The sequence below is a fragment of the Motacilla alba genome, chromosome 3, assembly GCF_015832195.1.
Source record: "Motacilla alba alba isolate MOTALB_02 chromosome 3, Motacilla_alba_V1.0_pri, whole genome shotgun sequence".
NCBI lineage: Eukaryota > Metazoa > Chordata > Aves > Passeriformes > Motacillidae > Motacilla > Motacilla alba.
Genome location: NC_052018.1, coordinates 58,383,026 through 58,409,421, shown reverse-complemented (window position 1 = coordinate 58,409,421; position 26,396 = coordinate 58,383,026). Strand labels below are relative to the sequence as shown.

The 26,396-nt window shown below is 37.6% G+C and overlaps 1 protein-coding gene across 22 annotated transcripts in view; it reads left to right on the top strand.

The window, feature by feature from the left end:
* The window catches only part of SYNE1 (spectrin repeat containing nuclear envelope protein 1), a 289,549-nt gene that overhangs the window by 207,035 nt on the left and 56,118 nt on the right, over nt 1-26,396 (top strand). For 18 of the 22 annotated variants that reach the window (XM_038130887.1, XM_038130876.1, XM_038130882.1 and 15 more), the window contains 18 exons: nt 3,762-3,896; nt 4,498-4,604; nt 5,641-5,791; nt 6,594-6,728; nt 6,889-7,044; nt 7,870-8,079; nt 9,382-9,483; nt 11,207-11,326; nt 12,856-13,056; nt 14,295-14,468; nt 14,903-15,034; nt 17,741-17,937; nt 18,869-19,001; nt 19,377-19,559; nt 20,386-20,535; nt 22,018-22,194; nt 22,804-22,959; nt 25,728-25,883. In XM_038130887.1, the coding sequence (XP_037986815.1) occupies nt 3,762-3,896; nt 4,498-4,604; nt 5,641-5,791; nt 6,594-6,728; nt 6,889-7,044; nt 7,870-8,079; nt 9,382-9,483; nt 11,207-11,326; nt 12,856-13,056; nt 14,295-14,468; nt 14,903-15,034; nt 17,741-17,937; nt 18,869-19,001; nt 19,377-19,559; nt 20,386-20,535; nt 22,018-22,194; nt 22,804-22,959; nt 25,728-25,883 (2,775 nt within the window). The remainder of the gene's footprint in view (nt 1-3,761; nt 3,897-4,497; nt 4,605-5,640; nt 5,792-6,593; nt 6,729-6,888; nt 7,045-7,869; nt 8,080-9,381; nt 9,484-11,206; nt 11,327-12,855; nt 13,057-14,294; nt 14,469-14,902; nt 15,035-17,740; nt 17,938-18,868; nt 19,002-19,376; nt 19,560-20,385; nt 20,536-22,017; nt 22,195-22,803; nt 22,960-25,727; nt 25,884-26,396) is intronic. The other 4 variants (XM_038130885.1, XM_038130869.1, XM_038130886.1 and 1 more) reach the window with 2 other exon arrangements.

The following is a 26,396-nucleotide window of genomic DNA, read 5'->3' as shown; positions in this document are numbered from 1 at the left end:
TGGCTAATACTTGCTGGCATCATTATACCAAATACAGCATTATATAAGCAAAAATTCATTTAACCTCAGTCTTGCCCTAGGTTTCTTTTCCTAGCAGCTTTGATCTGCTAATTGTCACTAATTCATTGTATTTAACAGTTGCTTTTGGTCATTCTTTAGGTCAAACTAGCATGTGGAGAACAGAATACACACAAGAAACCAAACCATGTAATGTGACTGACTGGTTTTGAATTTGCTTGCCCTGCTGTGACTCCCCCCCCCCCCCCCCCCTTTTCTTTTACTTCTTTTCTTGGCTTTGCTGTGCAAATTAAACATGATAAGCTTCAAAGATTTCTGGCTTGTAATGCAGATTAAAGTCTACTGAGAGGTTAGCTTGAAAAGTCACTTGATGTTCTAAGAACTATTTTTAGTCCAAAGCAACTGCATGGCTTTAAAACTTCACATAATTTCAGAAAAACAGAGAAATAAAAAAGAAAGGAGACCCCCCACAGGTATTTGTTCCTACTGCCTCTAAGATGAAGTAACTTTAATATTATTCTTGCTTATTAAACCTCATGACTAGGCAAATGAAAAGTTATCAACACCATGTGGGCACATAATACTTTGTTCTCATATATTACCTGTGAAGCGAAAAGGCATCACAGAGTTTTTTGCTAAATTTTAAAATATTTTAAAATGCAGTGATATGATTTAGTTTACTTCTTAAAACAGATTTTTGGATGATCTTCTAAAATCTAAAATAACAACAAAATAACTTCCAGATGTAGAATATGAATCATTTAAGATGGTGCATGAAAGACTCAAGTTTCTTTATTAATTTCAAGTCTTTCTTTGACTTTATTTACAGATCATGTAAGAAAATAGACACAGGCAGTATAACATCTTCTAATCTTCACTGAGCAATTTTTTTCAGATAAGAAGTTCTATAATGTCATTTTCCAAACACTGAGGACTGAGACCAAGAGCATCAGATGCCCCAAATTCTATCCAATGCCAGTATTACCCTTGAGAAACATTGCAGGCTAACAACACTGTTGTTCATGTGCATGTAAAAAACTCAGATTTTTACTTGTCTCCAGATGTTCCGATAACCTTGTAATAGACCAGCCTCCTTTCAAAAGAAGGAACCTCTCAAGTAGCCCTGGACTGAGCTATGTTTTTCTTAAAATGTATTTCAGCCTGTCTGTTATTCCTATGCACAAGGCTTTTTAGGAGTCAGTATGAGATTCTCTTGACTTTCTTGGAACAATTTCAGTGTTCTTCTGATTTTAGTTAATGGATGTCACTAGTGATACAGTTGGAGACCAACTTCTTTATTCATAAAATAATGAAACTAATCAGAAACATGCTGGAACACTCCTGTTCCAGACTATACTGTCTCCAAAGGTAGCACTTTGAAACACACAAAATACTTTGTCTGTTATTGTTTATTCTCTGGCTTAGGGGCAATGAAACACAGACTCCTTAAAAACCAAAGAAGTAGAACAGATTCTGCAGTAAAAAAAAAAAAAAACCCTCAACAAAACAGATAGTGTTTCCTTACTTTTTATTGCAAATGGTGTGTAGGGGAGGAATGACTCCAGTTTCACAAGAAAAGTATGCCTCATATAAGTTGGTATAATTCTGAAATCCTTCGAAAGATCGATTTCATCACGATCTTCTTCAGGGATTTTCCATTTATTTCTGTGCTAGACTGGACAATAGCTGGGAATGACAAGTTCAAGCTTGTATTTCCCTGGTTGTTTAAAGGAAATGTAATACAGTTCCTTCAGACAGACTTCAAATGAAAATGCAACTGTAAATGCAAATGTAAGGTTTTTTTCAAACTTACATTCTGTAATTTGACAGTGATAAAATCTGGTTCACAAATACTTTTGATGTAAAAAGTATGTACAGTAGGATATTTGAAAAACATCATTGCATCAACAAATACCACAATCCTTTTTACACTCCTTGCTATTGCAGGAACCATGAGACTATTAATTATATGTGTTAGTATAATTCAAAAACTGTCTCTTCTCAGTCCTCTTCCCAGAGAGAGACCCAAAATGTAACTGAAATCAACCAGCCCACTCAAATGCAAGAAAGAACTAGATACTGTTCTCTAAAGAAATCTACAAGTTGAATAACTGTGGTCCTTAGAGCATATAAAATTAAGCAGATTTTTCCCCCACAATTTACAGAAACATTGTCTGTTTTCTAATTTGTAATAGAAAAGCTATAATTTCAGATCTTCTTTACTTCTCACATACTATTTTCTTTGCTGAGTCTGACATTCTGTAGTAACGTTGTTCACACTCCAACTACGTCAGCTTGTCTAGAAACTTGTTCCAGAAAAGTAAAGTATCAGTTTACCTGCAAGCTGGAACCTTAGTAAAACAAAGTTATTTCATAAAGCAAGGGCCAATAGTTCTTTCCAGTAGCAGTTACTTGTTTGTTTTGCACCTTTTAACAGTTTATATCCTCTAACATTGATCAGTCCTTTCAACTTCACTACACTCAGCATCGCCCAAAATTAGTCTTACACCTAACCTTCTACTGCTTAGCAAAACTCTGCTGTTTCAGTGGCTGGTGCCAGGGTCGTTGGTGGCAGAGATCCATCCCAGGTGTTAGCATAAGGAGCACCAGGTGAGGCAAATAGGATTTCTGCACCCACCTTCTGCCATGCTGGTCCCTGTCTGATTTGAGAAACGTCACCTGGAAGGCAGAGTATCTGTGGTTTGGAGAGCTTGTTGCTGAACCATTTGGCAGTCTTAATCTATTTAGAATAAAAGCCGAATCATGGGCATAATAGGAATCCTACCAAAATGAAATATATAGAGAAAATGGGAGGAGAGGTATTAAGCCCCAGCTTTAGATCTTGAAGCTTTCAAAAAAACCAAAAAGGTGCAAGCTCTACAAGCATCATATGGCTGCAAATAATATCAAATAAGTCCAGAGAGATGTGTACATCTAAGTAGCCAGATCTACATGTCTGTCTTTAACATAAGGCCAAGCATGTTAAGATACCTACATTTGAATACATTGGCTGCTAAAATTACTTAAACTTTCAGCCAACATGGACTTTGGAAGCCAAGAAGTTGATAAAACATTTTTTTGAGATATTGAGGCATTTGGGTTTTTTTTGCATTGCTTACACAGAAGGCCTGTCTAATCACTCATGTTGGAAAAACATGATAGAAATATGAATGGAAGGATCTGTTGCTTTTGATGTGCTGTTCTAACATTCTGTGGTTTGATCTCTCTCTTGCTTTTTCTGCTGTTCATATCATTTCATCTGCTGTTTACCCAGTGTGTTTTTGCCTAACATAGAGTTATGTACTTACTGATAAATAAATATTGACCAGAATGACAACCAGAATTTTCTCCTTTTAATTTAGACCAAAAAAAAATTACTTTAATTAGATAAAAAACCTGGCAGAAACAAACCACTGAATCCCTGCATTGCCAGGTAAAGCTGCATCCTCCTTTACAGGTGAAGGCTGTTTTTTAGAAGCAGAACAATCTTTAGAAACACATCAGTCCAAGGTCTCTGACCTGTGGTCTCTGATTCTGCTAAGTGCATGTTTATTTTTACATTTTTAGGGATATATTTCTCGCTAGTAACCAAAAAGCCGTAAAAGTCAGAAATCAAGTCCTTGCTCACTTAAGAATTTACATGGGCCAGCAACTTGAGAGGTTTTGTATAGATGAGCTGAACCTGCCTGCTCTCTAACAATGTAGGAGATTTTTTTTAAAATCCTAATGTCTCTTTCTCAAAGCAGGGATCTTTACAAGAAAAGGAGGAGAGTGATCTGGACTTCGTTTCCTCACAAAGCCCCAGTGTTCAAGAATGGCTGGCGCAAGCAAGAACTACTCGCTCGCAGCAGCAGCAGAGTACCCTGCAGCAGCAGAAAGTTGGTGTTCTGCCTTTCTTTTACTCCTATTTTAGATTGCACTTAATGCTATAGCTGAGGCACTCTTGTTAATACATTTCCACTGAAATATTAGTTTTTACACTGTTTCATACTCACTGCTTTGGTAATGATGCATCTGAGTTCCCTGCCTTATATCTGTAACAGTCAGGCGGGCTAGACTTCCTGGGTGACTATGGTCAATTCATGTCATCAGTAGAATAAAATTTGTCCATCAGCAGAATGAAATTGAGTCAACCCTTTAAGCTACTCTAAGAAGAGATGATAATATGCAAAAACTTTGTCTTCGTACAAGCAAAAATACAGATATTACATTATATATTGTGTTGAATGATTTGAAGATACTCTCACTAAGGTAGGTTCCACAAACTGCATTGTATGAGTTAATTAGTTCAGTAATCCAGTTTATCTATGCAATTTTTCTGTGTCCCTGGCTGGAGATTTTGGAGTACTTTTGGTGTTCAAGCAAGCCATTTCAAAATAGCTCAGCTAACTTTGCATAACAGTTAAACAAGGTAGACATATCCTTCCAAGGCAAAACCAGTCTGAGATTTGTTCTGTTTTTTGTAACTTGCTGTGCTAGGAGCTGGAGCAGGAACTAGAAGAGCAAAAGAATCTGCTTCGATCCGTAGCGTGCCGTGGAGGAGAGATCCTAACGCAGCAAAGCTCTACTGAAGGGCTGTCCATAAAGTATGCTTTCATGTGTTGTTCCAAAAAGTAAATTTCTATGGCTGTATTTTGTCATCCCTATGCTTACATCCCTCTTCTTCTCATAGTCATCTAATTTTTGTTTTATCATTTTTATACACCACCGAGGCTACTGGAGTCCTGGTTTATAATTCAGGGGTCTGATAATACAGTTACACAAACTGTTTTGTGATAATAGATCACCTTCATCATTTAGAAATGCCCTTTATTCTTATTAGCAGGAATCTCACTAAAATTAAAGACTAGCAAGACTCATTAGACAAGCAGTAGATCAGTTACTGTAACTTTATGGACCAGCACTGGAGTGTGAATCACATCTACCTCAAACATTGGCATCTGCCATTGTAACCAGATCTTCCCAGAGATCTCATTGCTTAATTTTATTTTTCCTGCAATTAGCAAGTATTTTTCCTTTTGAAGCCTTAATTCTAATGCCAGAAAGTACTTAACCAGTCTCCTTCTGTTTGAGGCCTACTTGTGTCAAGTGATGGTGTACTATAGAAATAAAAAAAATAAAATCAAAAAAAAACAACCAAAAAAACCCCACAACTCCACAAACAAACCACCAAACAGAAAATTTTGACTGTGATTAACTGTTTACCAAAGCTAAACTCATATGCTTATCCTCCATTAAACTATGTCTGCCATTTTGAGAAAGGAGGTGAGGAAGGAGTCAGATCAAATATTTATTTTAATTCATGCTTTGAACTAAAAACTCTTTATAGGTTACATTTCAATGTTGTATATATTCAGTCTGGTTTGGGGATTTTTTTACTTACTTTGGGTACTTGCAACTTCAAACAGACTTTTCGAAAGTACATTTTATTTCATCAGATAGAACTTCTTGCTGTTCAAACAAGCCATTATGTTATTTTCAGAAAAACAAAACCATAACCAACAAGTCAAAGCTTTAAAAAGTAGCATTCAATTCAAATGTAGAATTTCCTAATGGAAAATTATAACTTTAAACTGTTACAACTTTTGCATTTATTAAACTTTTATTCATCTTCTGATTCAGTGGGAAGCCTGATGTACTTTCTGAGGAATTAGTCTTAGAAGGTGAGAAGCCATCATCTGAAGAACAGATGAAGAGGAAATGGGAAAGCCTAAACCAGGAATTCAGTACCAAGCAGAGACTGCTCCAGAAAGCTTTGGAAAAAGAACATCTGGTAGCTTTCTAAAATTTCTCTTTCCATTTTCTCTTTGAAAGTAGTTGTTACAAGAAGAGGTACAATATGTGGATCCATTAAGGTGCTGTAGTTAAGGCATGAGATATGGAGCAATTTGGTTTTGTGACACCTTTAAAAACTGTTACATATTGGCAACAGCACTTCTCATGCTCAAAGTTACTTGAATTGCACTACCATCAGGTTAATGAACTAGAAAGGAAGAAAGAGCTCAGACAAAATGTTTATCTACTTATCTAACTCAGGATAATTCTGTAGCAAATCATCGCTCTGGAATTGATCAGTACTCTGGCAACAGCTTAGAGGAAAACTGTTATTTTCAGTTTGAATTTATTGGTTACATTCAGTTCTTGATCTTAGTGGGTGAGGAATTTCAGGAACAGTATTTCTACTGAAAGAAAGGGGGATTAATCAATTAAACTGGGGACAAACTTAAGTCTATATTAACATACATCTTCCATTTTATTGTTAATAAACCCAAATCCACTCTTCTTTGTATAAAACTCCATTAATCACCTTCCAACATTCTTGTATTAATTAAAGAGTAATTAATAATATTGTTGGTAAAAACTAGTAATTTTTATTTCCGGCTACAAGCATTTATCCTGCATTTCTAGCAAACCTCCTGTTAAGCAATATTTACACAAAATATTCATGACATAGAGCATTTGTGGGAGGACCATGAGCATTAGCAGGTGATAGCCTCAGTCAGTAGGGAATCTGTACAGCTGAATTTTGTGCCCTACATATGGTAGATGCATCCTAATTAGTGCCTCTCCCTCAGCAGCTTTATAGCAGACCAAACAGACTAATACCTGGAATGCCTTTGTGTAAGGAGGAGACACAAGATGAAGATAAATCCTTAGTGTCACCAGTACTGGTTGAATTGAATCAGGCCTTTGAAGATGTCTCATCTGAGGTAATTTTCAAGTGTCTTTACACCTGTCCTACAGCAAGCCACATTAACAGTGAAAACTCCTCCAGCTATGACCTGGAAATCCAGGCCTTTCCCAAATATTAGAAGTTAGGAAGACTGTCTTGTACTTCTTTGCTGGACTTCTGTGGTTCCTTTTGCCCAGGCTGGACGGGTGGAGGAGACCCTGCATCTGGAACAGAAGCTGTATGATGGTGTCACTGCCACGTCCATGTGGCTGGATGGTGTGGAAGAGCAAGTCTTTGTTGCTACAGCTCTATTGCCAGAAGAAGAAACAGAAACCTACCTCTGCAAGCAAGAGGTGAGGAATCCATGAGTGGAAGTTTCTTTTAATTGCCAATAAGTGTGCATTTTATGTAGTGTTTAGAACAAAAGTATAAGAATCCTGTGTAAGTGACATGGTGCTGACATAATCTCTATGTAACTGCAGCATTCTGCAGTTGACCATGTAGAGAATGTTGCAGAAAGCACAGACTATAGACTTTTTCTTCTGTTTAACATCTTTTATAAGTATTAGCAAACACCACATTGTCAAAATTGAAACGAAGTGAGAAAGAGGGAAGGATACTCTGGGATATAGAAACAGCGCAGGTTCATCAACATTAATTAGGGGTGAGGGAGGTGGAAAGAATTGAGTGGTGGGGGGGGAGAGAGACAGGAAACAGGACAAAGGAACAACAGTTTTCAACTGAAGAGGATAGATTCAGACAAGATATAAGGAAGAAATCTTTCAAAATGAGAGTGTGGAAATGCTGGAGCAGGTTGCCCAGAGAGGAAGTGGATGTCTCATCCCTGGAAGCATTCCAGTTCAGGCTTGAGAGGGTTCTGAGCATCCTGATTTAGCTGAAGATGATATTTACTTCAGGAGGGTTGGACTAGATGACTTTTAATCCAACCCAGATGTTTCTGTAGCTTTACATTATTGTGTTCCAGCGCTTGTTTTCCTTGGAGCATTGAATATTTTTGCTGTCAGAGACTGCTGTAGTTTCCATCTTTTTCTAGTATGTGCGTATACCAGCAATGTAAAAAAATTCACTACATCATTGCAAAATTGCCTATGGTTATGGCAATGTTTGCCTGCTTTCCAGAATGTCTGACTGTCACTTCTGTTTTTCCACAAAATTAGTCTCTTGCCAAAGAAATCAAAGACATAACAGAAGAAGTGGATAAGAACAAGAGTTTGTTTGCTCAGATATTTCCTGACAGTAGTGATAAGAGGGTTATTATAGAAGACACTTTGGATTGTCTCTTGAGAAGACTGACCTTACTGGAGTCGGTGGTAAATCAGAGATGCCACCAGATGAAAGGACGACTCCAGCAAATCATCACATTCAAGGTATGAGGTGTTGAAATTAATAGAGGTCTATGTCAAATGGGGGATGTAAAGGCTGTGAATTTTTGGTACCAGTTCAAAAGAACAAGATTGTCACCGGTTTTTTATTGACAAATCAAACTTTTCAAGCTTATGCAAAATTTGATACCCTAATGATTACTCAAATTCTAAACTCTCCACTAGAAGGCTTCTACAACTCCTGCAATTACTGAAAAGTGATAATCTTTCCTTGCTGTCTCCCCCTGCTGGCATTACCTAAAAGGAAGTCTGTGTTGGGCAAGTGTAAAAAATTCTGATAAGTGGAGAAATGTGCAATCTCTGAAAATTTTGAACAGAGTTGAGAAATGTTTCAGATCTTACTTGGTCTCGACCTTATCTCCTGTTATTATTATTATTGATATTGTTAACATTATCATTGGCATTAATATATGAAGCCCTTCAGTAGGGTTTATTTTTAATTAAAAACCCCATAAATAAAAAAAAAAGATTCCTTGTGTCTTTAGATTAGGGTCATCTTTTCATAGATATTTACTACTAGATTTCCTTTCAAATTCCATAATCTTGCCTCTGAAAGCGCTCATTTTTCAATGAAACATTTCCCTTTGCTGATGACATCAAGGTTGATTAGAATTCATTGCATTATTTTTGGAAATTTTCAGTATTTAAAAGAATTACTGAATATAAAAATAAATACTGAATCATTAATGCACCTCTTATGTAATGCTGAAAGTCTCAGAAAAATGTGCTGATAATTTTCTGTTGAGATGAGTGCAAGAAAAAGATGATTGATTGTATTTAAGCAAAATTGTTAAGTAATATTTATGTCTGTTCTGATAAAATATTCTAAAAGTTTCAGCTTGTGGTTAGCCCTGTAATGTGTGGAGGTCTTGTTTATTTATGTGTTATATTAGCTCAAGTTTGTAATTAAAACAACTTGCCTTAAAAAGTAAAACCAAGCTTGTTTGCAATCATATGTGGTTGAATAAACTGCGCAAGATTTATTTTTTTTTTTACATGAAGGCAATGACCCTTGGTAATTAATCATTTAAATGGAAGGCAAAAGTAGAAGTGTCTTCATGGGATATGTTTTAAATATGAGTTGCTTTAGCTCTAAGTCTCCATAGCTGGATTTTCAGCAATATTAAATGTTTTGCATTGGCTAATTATGGTGCTTTTTTAATCATTTTTATGCTGTAGTGCTACCATGTAATATTTAATGCTGCTTTAAACTTTTTGAAGCATGGAATATTTTTCAGTTTTTTTGTGCTGCAATTGGCTATAATTTGTTGGTTTTGTCTCCTGCAGAATGATCTGAAGCTCATGTTTACATCGGTGGCTGATAACAAATACTTACTTCTACAGAAATTAGCAGAAGCAGCTGACAGACCAGAAACAGAACAAATGCAGGTACGACCACGTATCTGTCACTTGGGGAGAGGGGAAGAGGTAAAGTTTTTACCTAAACTATAAATGGATTCTAGAGAACAGTTCCTTTAAATGGGAGAGCATACGTGTTCACATTAAGTATAGGAAATTGTCCAAGAGTGTACTACACATATTTAAAAGTAAATAAAACAAAATGTCGCACACAAAAAAAAAGGTGTCTCTCTTATGTCCCCAGCTGACCTGGTACCTAGTCATGTTTATACTGGGCAGTATTTGAAAAAAGAAAACTTCAATGAACAAAAAAAGTTCCAAGTTTTGGTTTTTTTTGACTATTAAACTTTATTAAGAACCAAAGGCACTTTCCTGCTCACTGGTTTATAGTTAATGTTACTTTAATGTTACTCGTTTTAATTTAAGGCAATTATTATTATTTCTTTATCAGGAATGGCCTGATGAATAATTAATTATTTATATGAAAAAGTGTATCCTGTTTTCTTGTTTCTGTTTTGCCAGTGAGAAAAAGGAATGAAGTATGCTAAGGGCTACTTTTTGTAGATATTTCTTGTTAGTGATGTCTGGTGCCAGCAGGTGGCTAAATGGAAAAGATTTACCCTTCAGCTAAACAGAAATACTGGCCTTTATATACCCAAATATAAAGGGGTATATAAAATTCAAATTCAAATTTTGAAGAAGTTTGAATCTCCTGTATGAAAAAGAGAGGTCACACTGTGTCTTTCTTTTCTATCTTTCGTGATGCCAAACATTGGCAAAAAATTATTTCCAATATGATTAATTTAAGTACGAGGTAGGAAAACAGTGTGGTAACAAAAGCAAGTGAAATTACTTGTTTCAGAAAATCTCCCTTGGCTGATAAAACCTTAAAAAATTAAAAAAGCATTGCTGCTTGTTCAATATGTGATTAGGGAAGTAGAAATAAGGCCCTTAATCAGCATGGTGACTTCAGTTGCATGAAGAGGAAGTTTAGTGACTGCATTGTACAAACTCCATGCTGCTGAAAGGCCGGAGTTCTACTTCACATACATAGTTTAAAATATTTGGATAGGAAGCTTCCAGAAGGGGCCTCAACAAAGGACTTTAAGTACAGGAATCTACCTTGCACTTTTAACTTTGTTATAATCTGCATGTGTTACTTCAGCAGACACCAGGAAAGCTTGTAGCTTCCACTGGAAAAACTCACCACCTTCAGATACTTGCAGATACCAATCTATGTTCTTAAGTTACAGTTTTCCAAGTGCAAAAGGGGACGTACAAGTAATTTTAGCCCCATCCCAGTCTTGAAAGGGAACTGCACAGAGCTCCTTGATTTCATATGTGGGTTCTGCTGTGATGATTGTTTGCTTGGTGCTCAGAGATGACAGGAATGACTGTTAATAAAAAAATTATTACATTGTTACATTAAAAAAAAACCTTATTTTGAGCTTCTACTGTATAGTTAAAAGCATGGAAATTCATAGCTGTGTTTGGTATAAAAATACTAAGCATAGTATTTTATATGATACTAAAACAGCTTGTTATTAATAAGTAACAATGGTATGCTTATTTAACTTTAGGAAAAAAACTGGGCTCTCCCAACTTTTAGTTAATACGTTTCCTTCATAGCATCCTTTAATTTCAGCACATTGAAGGTGTGATTAGTACTACAAGCAGAAAAAAATCTGATCATAGGCCAGCTACAGTACTGTTACTGAAACTTAAAACTAAGCGATGAAATTTTCATATGCAGGTCATACTGCAGGCAGAAGAAGGTTTAAAGGAACTAGATGCTGGAATCAATGAATTAAAGAAGCGTATAGATAAGCTACAAATTGACCAACCTTCTGTACAAGAGCTGTCTAAGATCCAGGTATGGTTCATTAGTTGCATCCTAGACCTGTCCATCCCATCACCTTACTCACCTGTGATATCAAAGGAATGCTTCTTTTTATTGATCATCAAGCAGTTTAGGAAATGGGATTTTAAGGCATTTCAGTACGTATAAAAGATTATGTTCTCTCTGGTTCACCTAATTTTACAATTTTGTTTCTCTTCAGATTTTCTAACATCACTGATATTAGCAGTATTAATTTTAAAAATCTACAAAACCATGTTTTCTGTCAGCTCTCATCCACTCCCTTTTCACACAGATGACGTTAAGCATGTAAACATAAATTTGTCTGCTGAAAGTTCATCCCTGTTCTCACCAGAGTCTCATGACCTGCAGTTTAGTAATGTCTCACATCTGTCATTCAAAGAAGGAAGGGGGTAAAGGAGGACAGAGAGTGAAGTGAGACCTGAAACTGGAAATGTTCTGCTTTTGCTAGAACCCCTCTCATGTCAATACGTGTGGGCAATTGATCCACAACTTCTTAAACTTGTTGAAAGTCCTTTTTGAGCAGTTTGGCTGATGCAGGGGAATGCTTGAGGAAATATCAAGGACAAGGTTTATGAATGAATTTTACCATGTACAATGATATAATGATAAATTGGAAATAAATAAAGCAGCTGGAACTGGACCATAAACTTAAGCCAACTAGACAATGATATCAACTAAAAATGAATGACTAAGAAATAAATCACTAAGAAATGTATTTTGTGCCCAGTTCTTTATCCTTTTGGTCTTAGTGCCTCCTCCTGATATTTGGGAGGTTTTGGGGGGGTTTTTTGGTTTGTTTGGGTTTTTTTGGTTTTTTTTTTTCTCTCAGTTTATGTGCCATTATGTTCCCTCTCTCCTTCATTTCAGTTTTTAGAAAAGCCTTCCTTTGGCTTTTTCTGACAGTTTTGCTTCTCACAAAGTTCTGTTTAAGGCTAGGAGAGCCAGCTGCACTGGCTCTTTGGGCTATTTGGGCACTTTGTTGTGGCACTGGATGATCATAGAGATGTTTTGGTTGTTGGAATGTTTTGTATAGATCAAAAGTATGGGCTTGTTTTGGTTTTTACAGTATGTTGTATGTATCTTGCTTGATACCAGTAAGATTCTGGGGAAGGAGAAGGAAGCAGACTTGACTTTGAGATGCCTATGGTCTGTATCCATGATGGAATCCATGCAATTCTCAGCATTATAAAAAGTAAAATGTAAACAGCATCTGCATTGCACAGTAGTCTCTGTTTTTTGATGCATTAAGCCAAATCTTTGCTACTTACACAAGCCTTTGGAATTCTGCTATCTTTTTTCCCCAAATGTACTTTAAGAGTTGCAGGTCTTGCTTATTTTTTCTGTCTTTAAATGGTGAGTTAATTTATCAAAGAAGTCAGTATACCTGCAAACTCTTTTTGAGCTGTAAATAAATGTTATTCTGCTAGTATTCACAAAAAGTACAGGGACAGTTACGTTGCTTCTAGGAAGACCTGTAAGGTGTGAAATAAGAATCACCATTGCTGCCCTTTGCCCCCCAGGATAACTATGATGAGCTGCTGATGATCATTGGATCCAGGCGGAGCGATCTGAATCAGAATATGGCTCTGAAGAGGCAGTATGAGCGGGCTTTGCAGGACCTGGCTGACCTGGTAGAAACAGGCCAAGAGAAAATGGCTGGTGACCAGAAAATGATTGTTTCTTCCAAGAAAGAGGTTCAATCACTGCTTGAAAAACATAAGGTAAGAAACCAGGACATATTTCAGGACTAGTAATGACTGTAAGCTTTTTGTCATGCTTGAGCCCCAGTAAGAACCACACAGCTGCTTCCTCCTTATGTGTTCCTTCCTTGGGGCAAAGGAGAATCGGAAGCAAAGGTAAGGAGAATCAGAAGCAGAGGTAAGCCTTGTGGATTGAGAGATGAATACTAATACTAATTACACTAATAATAAAAATAATTGCAATAGTCAGTATAACTGTAGTGGAAAGGAGAGAGAGAAATAAACACAAGAGAAATAAATAAATGATGTACAATAGAGTTGTTCACCACCTCCTGACCAATAGCCACCCTGTCCCCAAGAAGAAATCAGCAGCTTCCAGACAGCTCCCCCCAATTTAGTTACTGAACATAATGCTCTATTTTGTGGAATATCCCTTTGGCCTGTTCAGGTCAGCTGTCCTGCCCATGGTCCCTCCAGGGTCCTCATGCACCTCCTCACTGGAAGAGCAAGGGAAGCTGAAAAGTCCTTGACTTGGGGGAAACACTACTCGGCAACAAACAAATCAGTGTGTTATCAACATTATTCCTGTAGTAAAGCTAAAACACATTGCTGTACCAGCTGCTAAGAAGAAAATAAGCTCTATCCCAGCTGAAATCAGGACACTTATGAAGAGCAAATTGCTAACCTTCTGTTCCTAAAAATTCAGGAGCTTTTCAGAGCAGTGGGCCAGACTGTATTTTAAAGTGGAGCCTGTGAACTGTTCTGACAGACTGAGTTTCAAATGCTTTGTTGAAGGTGAACCCAGATAGATTGCATTTTCTTCATTATTCTAATAACAAGTTCCTGGTAATGTCCTGTCATGCTGCATAGCAATTTCATCCACCACTCCATTTATTTTCAACAGAAATTTACATTTGGTAATAGCACCCACAAATAGGACAAGTATTTTCCACATTTTCATTAAGTAGAAATTTTTGGGGTTGTTTATCTGATTTAAGCTGGTTTTGTTTATGGAATGAGGGTCAGGATGCAATATGTGTGGAAAGAATGACTGACTCCTTTCTTTGAATAGACCACTGTCCTCTTTAAATTATGTTGTACTTCATGAAATGTTGTGAAGTTAAAGGTTCACCTAATTCTGTGTAGATACTTGATTGTACTGCTTATGTCTTAAAATGTTCTTTTAGTGGTAGTGAATTGAGTAATAATTGCAGTTTCTCTTTTCCATTCTCCCTCTCCCTCACATCTGAATTTTTCAGGAATATTTTCAAGGGTTGGAGTCTCACATGATCCTGACAGAAACACTTCTTAGAAAGATGAGTAGCCTCGCCCTCTTGAAGGAAACTCAGTCACATTCAGAGATAATGACACGAGCTTCAGCTGTATTAAAGCTGGCTCATAAACGAGGTGTGGAGCTGGAATACATTCTAGAGGTGAGAATTTCTGTGGCCTTTTCTATACTTCCATTCTGATCAGCCACCAGGATATTCTATAATGCTGATTTCCTGTGCTTGGACAGAATTGATGATTATCAGTCCATTTTGTCATACACACAAAGCACCGATAGACTACATGCAGCCTTTTCTGTTTTACTGTTGTGACCTTCAGGTGGCACAGTTGTGTTCCTTTTAGGTCCAAAGAGCTGCTTAGCTTTAGCTGGTTAAGGAAAGCATGACAGTTTTATCCATGTGTTCTTATCAAAAGTTGAGCTTGGCACAGGGATGGTGTCTTTTTACAGGTCCGCTGGTCATTTGTGCTGTTATTTCTGTAGTTTCCAAATAGGTAGCTGTAGGACTTCATATTAAAAAAAAAAAAGTAATTCTGGATACCCAGATTTGCCATATACATGGATAATTTGTGCTTGTAGACCTGGATGCATCTGGATGAAGATTACCAGGAACTCACCAGACAGCTGGAGTCTGTTGAAGGAAACATCCCCATTGTTGGGTTGGTAGAAGAGACGGAGGACAGGCTTACAGACCGGATTACACTTTTTCAGGTTGGTGCTTTGTAGATATTCTCTGCAGAAAAGAGGGCTTGAAGGGATCTCTGACAGTCATCTAGTCCAGCCTCCCACTTGAAGCATTACAGTTGTCACAGGCTGGATCACCAACAGCTTTGGAAACCTCAAAAGTAGGAGATCCCACAGCTGACCACAGGACTGGTTGCAGTCCTGCACCACCACCTACTACAAAAGATTTTCTGTAATGCCTAGTCAGTAACATCAACTTTCAGCTTGTCACCATTGTCTTTTTCATATTGTGTGGCACTACTGAGGAGAATTTACCTCTATCATCTTTTTAATTTTACTGCAAACAGCTGTAGATCTTTGTTAGACTGGCCTTTAGCCTCCTGCTTGTCAATCTAAAGCAAGCACATTTCCCACAACCTCTTTGGGAAGGGCATGTGCTCTAGGTCCCTAAATAATGCAGTAGTTCTGCACCAGACCCTGACTACTTCCTTCTTCTTCAGCTCAGTGAGACATGAGTCAGAGCACAGTCAGATGGAGTAGATTTGGCCTCATCAGCACCACCTAGATGAAGATAATGAAATAACTTAATTTGATTTTCACAGTCCTAATAGAGGCCAGTGCTGTGGCTTGCCTGATAAACTGCCACAGGTTAAATACACAGCCAGTTTCCTTCCTGACCTGTGCTGAGGTACACAGCTGGTCAGCCCAAGGTGCAGACATTGCATTTCTTCAGCCTTCCAAGGTTTCTGCTGTCTCCAACCTCAAGTTTAGTAAAGAGTCCCTGGAGTCAGTCTGCCATTTTTTGTTCCAGCCACTCTTCTGCATTAGTGTTGTCCACAGATTTACTGAGGGAATGCTGTCTGCCATGATCCATGCCATTAAGATGTTGAAGGTGTTTGGGTTAAAATATCACTAATCTCTGGAGTACCCTGCCCATTGCAACCTGTCAGCCAGGCATCAGGCCTTTGATCACTAGCAATGAGACTGGTAATGCAGCTCGTTTTCAGCCCAGCAAACAGTCTATTTATCCAGCCTGGGCTCTCTTTGCTGCTAGAGGAGGGTCCTGTTGGAAATGGTGTCAAAGGTTGTGCTGAAGTCAGTCTGATCCAAAGAGACAGTAATTTTGTTATAAAAGGCTGTTAGTGAATTTAAGCTGAGTATTCCTGCTCATCTCTTGGTCCTTTTTGTCACTGAAAATGGAATCCAGGAGTATGTGCTCCATAATCTTTCCAGAGATCAAGGTGAGGCTGAACAGCCTGTGGTTCCTCAAATTGCCTTCCTCCCCAGATGCAGCCAGTGGTTTAAATACAGTTTTTCTACCACATCCTGTTTCTTTGGTCTAGTGTTTTGTTTTTGTCTCCTTATACTCGACATTTTAGTTAGGGTTTTTTCATTTGCTTTTTTGTTTTACAGAAAAATGTCTGTCAAATTTTTCTTGAAAATTGACTTTGTGTTGTTATCTTTTTGGTTATTTTACCAGACAGCTTTCTGCTTTTCATATGATATGAGGACAATTTCAGCAATCTGTTGTGTAGTTGTTTTGGTTTTGTTTGATGCTAGGCATTGTTTGTGTTTGTCCTGACCCTGAATTAGTTTTCTTCTTTTCTTCTAAGTTGTTCAAATCTAGATTCTTGTAGTCTGTTATGTCATAGATTTTATTAATTGGCCACATTTAGCTTTAAAATCCATCATAATAAATTTATTATTATCTTAGAATTTTTAAAGCCTCTGTCTAGGATTTCTTTTGTATATATGTTATGTGCAAATACACAGACTCACAAATATATAAAGATAATTTTTTTAATCTATTAAAAACTATTTTGTGAAAGAGGAAATGAGAGCGATAGAAAGTTCATGTAGTCACTATAAGATTGGTCATTTTGTACCTTTTATATTCAGATTACTTTCATCAGAACTGAAAAATGGGAATGCGTGTACATTTTACACTCAAACTTATACCAATGTACAGATGTTTTTAAAATCCATACTATTTGGGTAATGATAGTGGCATTTAACAGGTATATTTGCCCACATGTACAAATTCTTTAGCCATCCACAAGTCACCATTTAAATTTAATCTGTCTCATTTTGGGTAATAGTATTAACAACTTTCCTTTTTCATTATCTTTTTTGCTTTCTTGTGCAATAAAAATTGGTCTCTGTGTTCAGGGGTTTGGATGGATGGGGCGATCTTCTGTTTTGTAGCCATGAAGAGCAGGAGGGTAAATCATTAAAAGAGTGAGATATCCAGAGAGCTGAAGATAGGCATTGGAAGGGCTGAAGAGGGAACCATTGTTAATAATTTATAAAAATTTATAATAATTTATAATTATTTATAATTATTTATATTGGACATACTAACATTTGTTGCAGTAGATGGTAGGTTTTCAGCAGGTGGTAAAGTTCTGGTATTTTAATCAATTTCTATCAAAAATGGTCTTGCCCCACAAAGATTTTTTTCAAGTTTAGAAGATCGACACAAAGAAGGAGTTCATCATAAGGAGGAACCATTAGACATACTGACATGATTGGGTTTGTGGCAACTTGTCCAGCTTTTGAGCAGATTACCTGCATGATGGTTCTTGGGGAGATCTAGAGCTGGAGCAGAGAAAAAAATTGATGTTCTGTGGTGACATTGCATGTGCAACAAATTGCAGTAAAAGGAAACTAAATGTTGAGAAAGTGTGGTAGCAGAGACCTGCGGTTATCTAACCATCTTCTCTGTCATTACAGCATCTGAGATCCAATCTGACTGAATACCAGCCTAAGTTATACCAAGTGCTAGATGATGGGAAGAGGCTTCTTTTTTCTGTTAGCTGCTCAGAACTTGAAGGTCAGCTGAACCAACTAGGAGAACGCTGGTTAAGTAACACCAGCAAAGTCACCAAGGAGCTTCACAGGCTGGAGACAATACTAAAACACTGGACAAGGTAATGCTGATGTAATGGTAAATACAAAGTTCTTCACCTGTGCTTTTCAGTCAAAGCCATTGTGGACCCAGACATATTTGATTTCACTTTTAAAAGAAAGCACTTTGAGATGTATGTCATAGTTTGACTTGCTCTCCTGTTCCACAGAACGTATTCTCTCATTTGTAATAAAAGATGTAGCAGATAAAAGCTCGTGCAAGGAAATCTGAAAATGCTTACTTAGATGATTAATTCAGAAGCCCCATGTGCGTACAGGTGTATAAGAAATGTTGCGTGCTTCGCTGGGTAATGTGAGTTGCCTCTGCATGTTTTAGTGGATGCATTGCAACTTCTGGGTTCTTGTCTGTGTCACTGCATATATGGAAGGGAGCTTTTGGTACCTTACTAATGTTCATATGCTACTTTAGGAATTAATTATCTAGTTGGTATAAAAGCTTTGTCTATGAATCCCTGGCTAATGTATGTACACTCATATTCTGGTATCTCATGTGCCAAGTATCACATGCTTGGCATGTGAAATGATATGGAGATGGTTTCTGAAAAAAATAATTAATTTCTGCTCTGAGATACATTTTTGTAAAGATTTAGGAAGAGTGAGCCTTCTAATGGAAATGAAAAGTCTGTTTATGTGTATTGGATGGGGTTACTGCCTATCCAAAGGTGTTTGGGACCTATTTACTGTCCTTCATTAAACTTTTTTCTAAAGGCAAAACTCAGGGGCTATTAGAAATTGTGAGCATAGTGGTTAAAATAGGAGCTTCCTGGTACCATGCCTGTCTGTAAAATTAAATTATGTTTTTCTGAAATTCAATAAAACTAAAATTTCAAATCTGGCATTCAGTATCTTTCTCTAACACATAGAGGAAAGCCTGCTCAGTTGGAAGCAAGAAGTGGCGATGACTGTTTCAGTCTTCTTTAAATATCTTGCCAGGTATCAGAGTGAATCAAATGAATTGACACAGTGGCTGCAATCTGCAAAGGAGCGACTTGAGTTTTGGAGCCAGCAGTCTTTAACTGTTCCTCAGGAACTAGAAACAGTCCGAGACCACCTGAACTCCTTTTTGGTAAGTTGTTCATGAACTGGGACACCTATTTCTCTCCAATTGTAATTAAACAGTTGATTAATCAAATGGTTATACTTCTTCTTACCATTGATGAGGATGTAGGTAAGCTATTCTTCAACTGGTGTGTATGCACATTAGGCAGTTCTTTGCTGTATGCAAGGATTGTAAATCTTGAGGATTCTGAGAACAGAAAATGGCTTTAGGAATGAAAACAATTTTTGTTCTAACTTACTCTGAAGTGTAGCTGGTGAATGCTAATAGAAAGTACATATTTTAAAGGGAAAGGAGGATATTCTTAGCTTTTTGGTGTTCTAAAACACTAAGTAAAATTAAAAAGTACTTAATTATTTACACAAAAAATGGTTCTGCTTACAGGAGTTTTCAAAAGAAGTGGATACTAAATCATCACAGAAATCTTCTGTCCTGAGTACTGGGAACCAACTCCTCAGGCTTAAGAAAGTAGATACTGCTGCCTTGCGTGCAGGATTGTCCCACATTGAAACCCAGTGGACAGAGCTTCTCACACAAATCCCAACAGTACAAGAGAAGTTGCACCAGGTGAGAAAGCCAGAGATGGCTTTTGATATTCCAGAAAACTAAGACTGTACAGTTGGTACTGACTAGTTGCTTCCTTTCTGAGTTTGTCCATGTGAGGAAAGGTAAGAAAAAAAGTTATTCCTGTTTTATTGTGGGAAAGCTGACACTTAGTTTCAAATCCTGCCTGTCTAATACCCATCAGTATTACTTTCAGACTTTCATAGTTATATTTGTTAAATTTTAACTAAAGAACAGGTGAGGGTTTTTTCAACATGTTGTTATGCTTTCTGGAAGAAGGGATTTCACATCCTTGTTCCCTGTCAGGTTTGGGTAGTGGTTTTGTTCAAATTGAATAGGTTAGGTTCAAGTCTGTGGAAGACAAAATAAATCTAAAAACATTATTGATTTTTGCTAGTATGTGTAGGCCAGGATGCTTTTGGTTGTGTAGTTTTGGGGTTTTAATGCTATAATACTGAACTTAGAGAATTATACTGGTTGAAAGTTGCCTAAATATATAGCTGCTATCAGTGTAAGCTGTTGCTTTAGTTTATAACTTATGATGCTCTCAGAGTTAATAATAACTTTGTAATTTACGGGGAGAGAGGTAGGGTCACAAATCTTAATTGAATCTGGGATAGTAAACAAGACAATGTCATTCTGTAGTTCTCTGAATTGTCTTGTAATGCAAAATATATATGTCCACTTAAAAATGCCATAGAACATATTCTTGAGTAATTAAATGCAAGCAAGCAGTACTCTATTGACTACTGAAACTGTGTTAATGCAAAGCAAAGAATTCTTATCCATTTTCTTCACAACATGAGCTCTAATTCTGTTATCTCAACAGCTCCAGATGGACAAAATTCCTTCTCGCCATGCCATCACTGAAGTTATGAGCTGGATTTCGCTGATGGAAAACGTAATTCAGCAGGATGAAGAAAATATAAAAAATGTAGTAGGACAGAAAGCAATTCAGGGTTATGTCCAGAAGTACAAGGTACTGGGTGGAAATATTATTAATTTTCCTTTTGAATTATCTCCATTATTATCACCATTAAATATGTAGAAATATGTAAAATACAAGTGAATTAGAGAAAAAAAATCACCAACTTTGTAACATACAATTCCGAGAGTGGTTGGAATTGTATGCAAGTTAGAACTGCGAAATATTTGGTACTGTGGAAAAGAAGCCAAAATTACTTTTACTCTGCTCTTTTCTTATGGCAGGAATATAATTTTTAATATGCTTACCTTAATCCCTAGGAAAATCCAAAGCAATATGCACATTATTAGACCTTATTATATCTGCCAGAGTGAATGTAATACTCCAAGCAGGGTCTTGCAAGAGCAGAGCAAAGGAGCAGAATCACCTCCCTCGGACTGGCCGCTCCTCTTTTGAAGCAGCCCACAATGCAGTTGGCCTTCTGGGCTACGAGTGCACCCTGTTGGCATATGTCCAGCTTTTTATCCATGAGAACTCCCAGATCCCTCTCTGCAGGGCTGCTCTCAATGAGTTCATCTCCCCAGCCCAGGTGCAGCACCTTCCACTTGGACTTGTTGAACTTCATGAGGTTCTCATGGGCCTAGTTCTCAAGTTTTCTGTGCTGCTCAGCTTCATGTCCTCTGCAGACTTGCTGAGGATACATCTGATCTCACTGAATCATTGATAAAGGTATTAAAGAGCACTGGTCCCAAAGTAGAGCCTTGAGGGACTTCCCTCATCAGTGGTTTCCACCTGCACACAGAGCCATTGACCAAAGCCCTCTGGCTGTATCTATCCAGCCAAATCCCTGTCCACAAAACAGTCCACCCTTCAAACCTATGTCTCTCTAATTTGGAGATAAGGATGTCATTGGGGACTGTGTCAAAAGCCTTACAGAATTCTAGGTAAATGGCATCAGTCAGTCTTCTCTTGTGCAGTCATTCCATAGAAGGCAGCTGGATTGTCAGGTGCAATCTGCCTTTAGTAAAGCTGTTCTGGCTGTCTTGGATCATGTCCTTGGCTTGTATGTGCCTTACTTAACATTGCTTCCATGAGCATCTGTTCCATGATCTTCCCAGACACAGAAGTGAGGGTAACCAGCCTGTAGTTCCCCAGATCTTCCTTTCTTCCCTTTGTAAAGACGGGAGCAATTCCAGTCATTGGGTATTTGCCTGACCACCATGATTTTCAAATGTGATGGAAAGTGGCTTGGCAACAGCAGCAGTCAGCTCCCTCAGGACCCTGGATGCATCTCATCAGGTCCCATAAACTTGTGCCTATCGAGCTTCAAGTGGTGCTGAATCTACTCTTTTCTTACAGTGGGAGGGACTTGTTTTCTAATTCCTGGCCAATTGCTAAAAAGCCCTTCTAGTTGAATTGTGATAAAGATGTAGCTGTTGAACATTTTTCCTCTCTTTTGCAGGAAGGTGAGAAATTGTGGTTCTTATGTGCGGCTTTGTTTATTCTGGTATTCTGGGTTTTTTTTTTTTTTCCTAGGGTTTCAAGATAGATTTAAATTGCAAACAGCTGACTGTCGACTTCGTGAACCAATCAGTGCTACAAATCAGCAGTCAGGATGTTGAAAGTAAACGCAGTGACAAAACTGATTTTGCAGAACAGCTCGGAGCAATGAACAGACGTTGGCAGATCCTGCAAGGCCTGATAACAGAAAAGGTAAAGAAAAAAGCCTAACTGCTCTGGAGTGAACTTCCAAAATGTGTAGAACAATAAGATAATAACGGTTAGAAGCCTCTTCAGGTCATCTGGGTCCTGAGCAATCTCCTGCTCAAACAGAGCTAATTTTACAGTTAGCTCAGAGGGAACTTGGTTATCTGAATCTTGAAAATTTCCAAGGATAGATTCCACAAACTCTTCTGGGTAGGTGATTCACGCTTAACCACTCTGGTGGCGGACAAGTTTTTGTCTTGTTCCCAATCAGGATTTCCCATGTTATGACTTGTGACTGTTAGCTCTTCTCCTTTTATTCAATATCTCCCAGAATAGTCTGCCTCTACTTTCCCCATGCCTCCCTATAAGGAATGGACAGCACAGTGAGATGATTCCTTTGCCCTCTTTTCCCCAAGCTGAATGAAGCCAGGGTTATTATTAATTCTGTAAAAAATACTAGATATATTTAAATTTGAGTGTATATACTGTTTTTAAATTCTGAAAGCACTGAATTCCAAGAAGGCACTACTTTGCATTGGTCTTCAATGATTTATATAATTGACCCAACAATAAAGATAATTGTATGAGAAAGTATATACTCATTTTTCTTTGCAGATTCAGCTCTTGGAAAGTCTGCAGGAATCCTGGGCAGAATATGAAAATAATGTGCAGTGCCTAAAAACTTGGTTTGAAACCCAAGAGAAGAAGCTGAAGCAGCAACAAAAAATTGGAGACCAGGCTTCAGTGCAGAATGCTTTGAAAGACTGTCAGGTAATGTCTACTTATAAATAGTAGTGTTCTCTTTCCAAGAGTTTGAAACCACACTTGATAAATCCATGTGAAATCTTCATATTGGTGAAGTCGGTGACTCAACTCTTCCTGACTTCAGTAAAGGAGAGATTTCATTCCTAAGGTGCCAGCAATAAAAGAGGAGGAAGGAGCTGTAATGTCTCAAAGTTGCTTAAGACCAGCTAAAGTCATCTTTTTAACACTGGACATTTCAAAGCATGCCAGGCATACTGAACTAGAAGACTGTCAAAGGAATATGATGTCATATCTGTTTAGCCAGTCTTATGGGGTTTTTCTGCCTTTTCACTATCTTTCCTCCACATCCCACTTTTTTCCATTCTTTTTCCATCTCATATGTTCCACCTGACTATTCAGAGAAAAATTCTAGAACCCAAGGAAGTTTTATGCTTTCATTCAGAAAGTTGGGAATTGTTTTTTTGTTGGTTTTTTTTTTTTTCAAATATTTAGCTATCCAGAAAAGGATATAGGGTCATGATTATGATGTGCAAAGATGACATGAGGCAAAATGCAGCTATACATAATGCACATAAGTTCAAAACCACCACGATTTTTCACATGGAATTCACACAAGGATGACACAGCAGTGTTGTAGCTGTATAGGGTATCACAGGGTATCACAGTTTTCTCTGAACACCTTTTTCAGAGCAGCACATATTTAAATAGTAAGAAGCTTACCTCTGGAGCTGTCAGGCCAGAGTTAAAGCTTACAGGTGTATAGGCAGAACAGATACTTCTGAATTTATAGACAAGGCCTCCACACAGTATCAGGCCTCACATAATTTTTGTTCAAAATAATTTTGTCCTACCAGATACCGTGTAATAAACTTCATGCCAGATTGAATTAAAACTGTCAGGCCAACTGAATGCACAAAATCTTGGTGTTCTCATCCCCATAAAAGGGATTGAGGAAGTGTGATTATATTTATGTATCTCTCCTGCATGAATTTAATTAATGGGACAAATATAAGCTAGCATTCATCTCTTCACAAAGAGAGCAGCTGTAAATTCAAATGAACTGTATGAAAGAATTTGCTATATATTCACCAGTACATTAAACCCATCTTTGTTTCTGTAAAAGCAAATAGGGTGGTTAGGCCAGATATGTCAGGGGTCAAAGTTTTTTCTGAAATTGCTGACCTGAGTTTTCAGTCTGTCTGAAGTGCTTCGTTTTAATTCTGGTATCTTTATGGTTTTAGCACAATAAGCCCATACAACTGAAGCAAGGGTAATATAACATAGCCTGACATAATCAGCAGTCTGTGCTTGGCTGGAGTTCAAAGCTGAATCTGATTTATCACCTTTTTGGTTCCTTTTGGTCAGGGAGGTTAGCAAATACATTTGGGGAGTTAGTTATGAATGGCAAGACTTTGATCAGCAGAGAAACAAATTGTTTAAGAAATAACTGTGACAGGCACTCCCAGATATCCGGTTCAACTAGTACAAAAGCTGGAGTTTATTTATTAACCAATGTTAGTCGCTGCTTAGCGTCATATTAATAAGTGAAGTTAAACATTTTTTCCTGTCAAAATAATGCATCAATAATTCAGTTATGAGGTTTAAATGATGAATTAAAAGGCACTTTTCCAAGAGAACCAGAAATATTTGCTGGTCTTGGTGTTTGAAACTTTTGCCTATTCTGAATTTTGGAGCAACCTTGTGTAAAGTTAAATTACTTTTTTCAGTACAAAAATCCACTTTTTTTGAAAGTCAAATTTACTATGTTCAACTTTGAAGTGCTGTTGTCAGCTGGTTAAAAATTGATATATTACTCTGGCAGTGCCCTGGAACAAGGTCTTGGCTAGATGTTTGAGGGAAGGTGAAATAATACAGGAGAATAAAGGCTGAGAAAAAATAGTGCCACAAAAAATTGCTCTCACAAATATGTACATAAAAGAGAGTGTGTCGTATTTATGCAGGGATAAATTCTGTTTACTCCAAAGACTTTCCCAACTACCTACAGTGTAAAGTCTCATATGGCAATGGTTCAATTGTTGTGTTTTGGGATTCACAGGGAGTGAAATTTATTGAAAGATGTGGGGTTTCAGGTTGACCAGAGTTCTGTTGTATTCTTTTCTTTCTCTGTTGATCTGTTTCTCTCAGTGAGGGGAGGCTTGCAGAAAATTACAAAATAACCTGAGATCACATGGTGTAAATGATGGGTAACACAAGGTTGGCTGTCACCTCACAGTCTGCTTTCCTTATCATACTGACAGGTAAACACAAATCTGTGCTGGCCTGAAACCTGCAAGCCCTACTGTCCCTCTCTGCTCAGACTCAGTGTTTGTGCTGCTTGAGACCCCAGGGCTTCCAGATGAGTCAGAGCACTGCAGGACTTTCATCGACCTGCCTGCACCATGCCATGAAGTTTCCCAGCTTTCCCAGCTGGGAAGTTTCCCAGTTTCCTAGCTAGAAGTGGCTATTTTTAAGGAGTTTTCTATTCTTACAAGAGAGCAGAAAATTATACAGAAGTTTTACGTACGGGACGTGCTTCTATTTAAATCAATGACAAACTGCTAGACTTTAAAGGGAACATAAAATATTCAATGTAATTGCTGATGAGTTGTGAATGCCTTGAGAATAAAAAGTCAAAAAATGCCAGCATGTCTCCTGTTTTTTAAACTAAGGAGCTCATGGGCATCCTTTGTATACCAAGGTATTATTTAGCCAATTAAAGAAGCAAAAATACTCAGGTTTCTTTTTTCTTCTTTTTTTTTTTTTTTTCATTTTAGGAATTAGAAGAATCAATAAGAACAAAGGAAAAAGAAGTAGAAAACGTAGAAAAGAGTGGTCTTTCTTTGGTACAGAACAAGAAAGAAGAAGTCTCTTCTGCTGTTATGAATACACTGCGAGAAATTAACCATTCCTGGGCCAATTTGGATCACATGGTAAAAGAATTCGAAAGGGGAAAATTTTACCTTTAGGAATAAGGCATGGAGGAGAGGGAGAATTAACAGTTGCAGCTAGTGGATTTCTTCTGTGTTGTAGGGGAAGAGATTCTGAATCGTGTCCCTCTTTCTTTCTCTCTAGCCATCAATCCCCAAGTTTGTGTGCACGCATGCCACATAAAATGGGTGTAATATTTCTTGTTTCAACAATGCTTTTAGTCATTGTAAGTGAAGCTTTTTAGATGCTTCCTGATATTTAGTGTAAAGGTACCAAGATATCTTCAATTTTCAATCCCACAGGTCTCACAGAAAAAGGAAGAGATCAGCATTCAAAGTTTGATGACATCTGTCTGCCTTCTCAGAATGAATGCAGTGTGTTAGGGCTAGCCTCTCTGCTGATTCCCACAGGCTGATTTCCCTGCCTTAGGGATATGTGTAGTCTCAAGAAATTTCCCTTGATCCTGCTTTGGACCAAAGTAAAATGAATTTTGACATCTTTACAGTCCCCTCCAT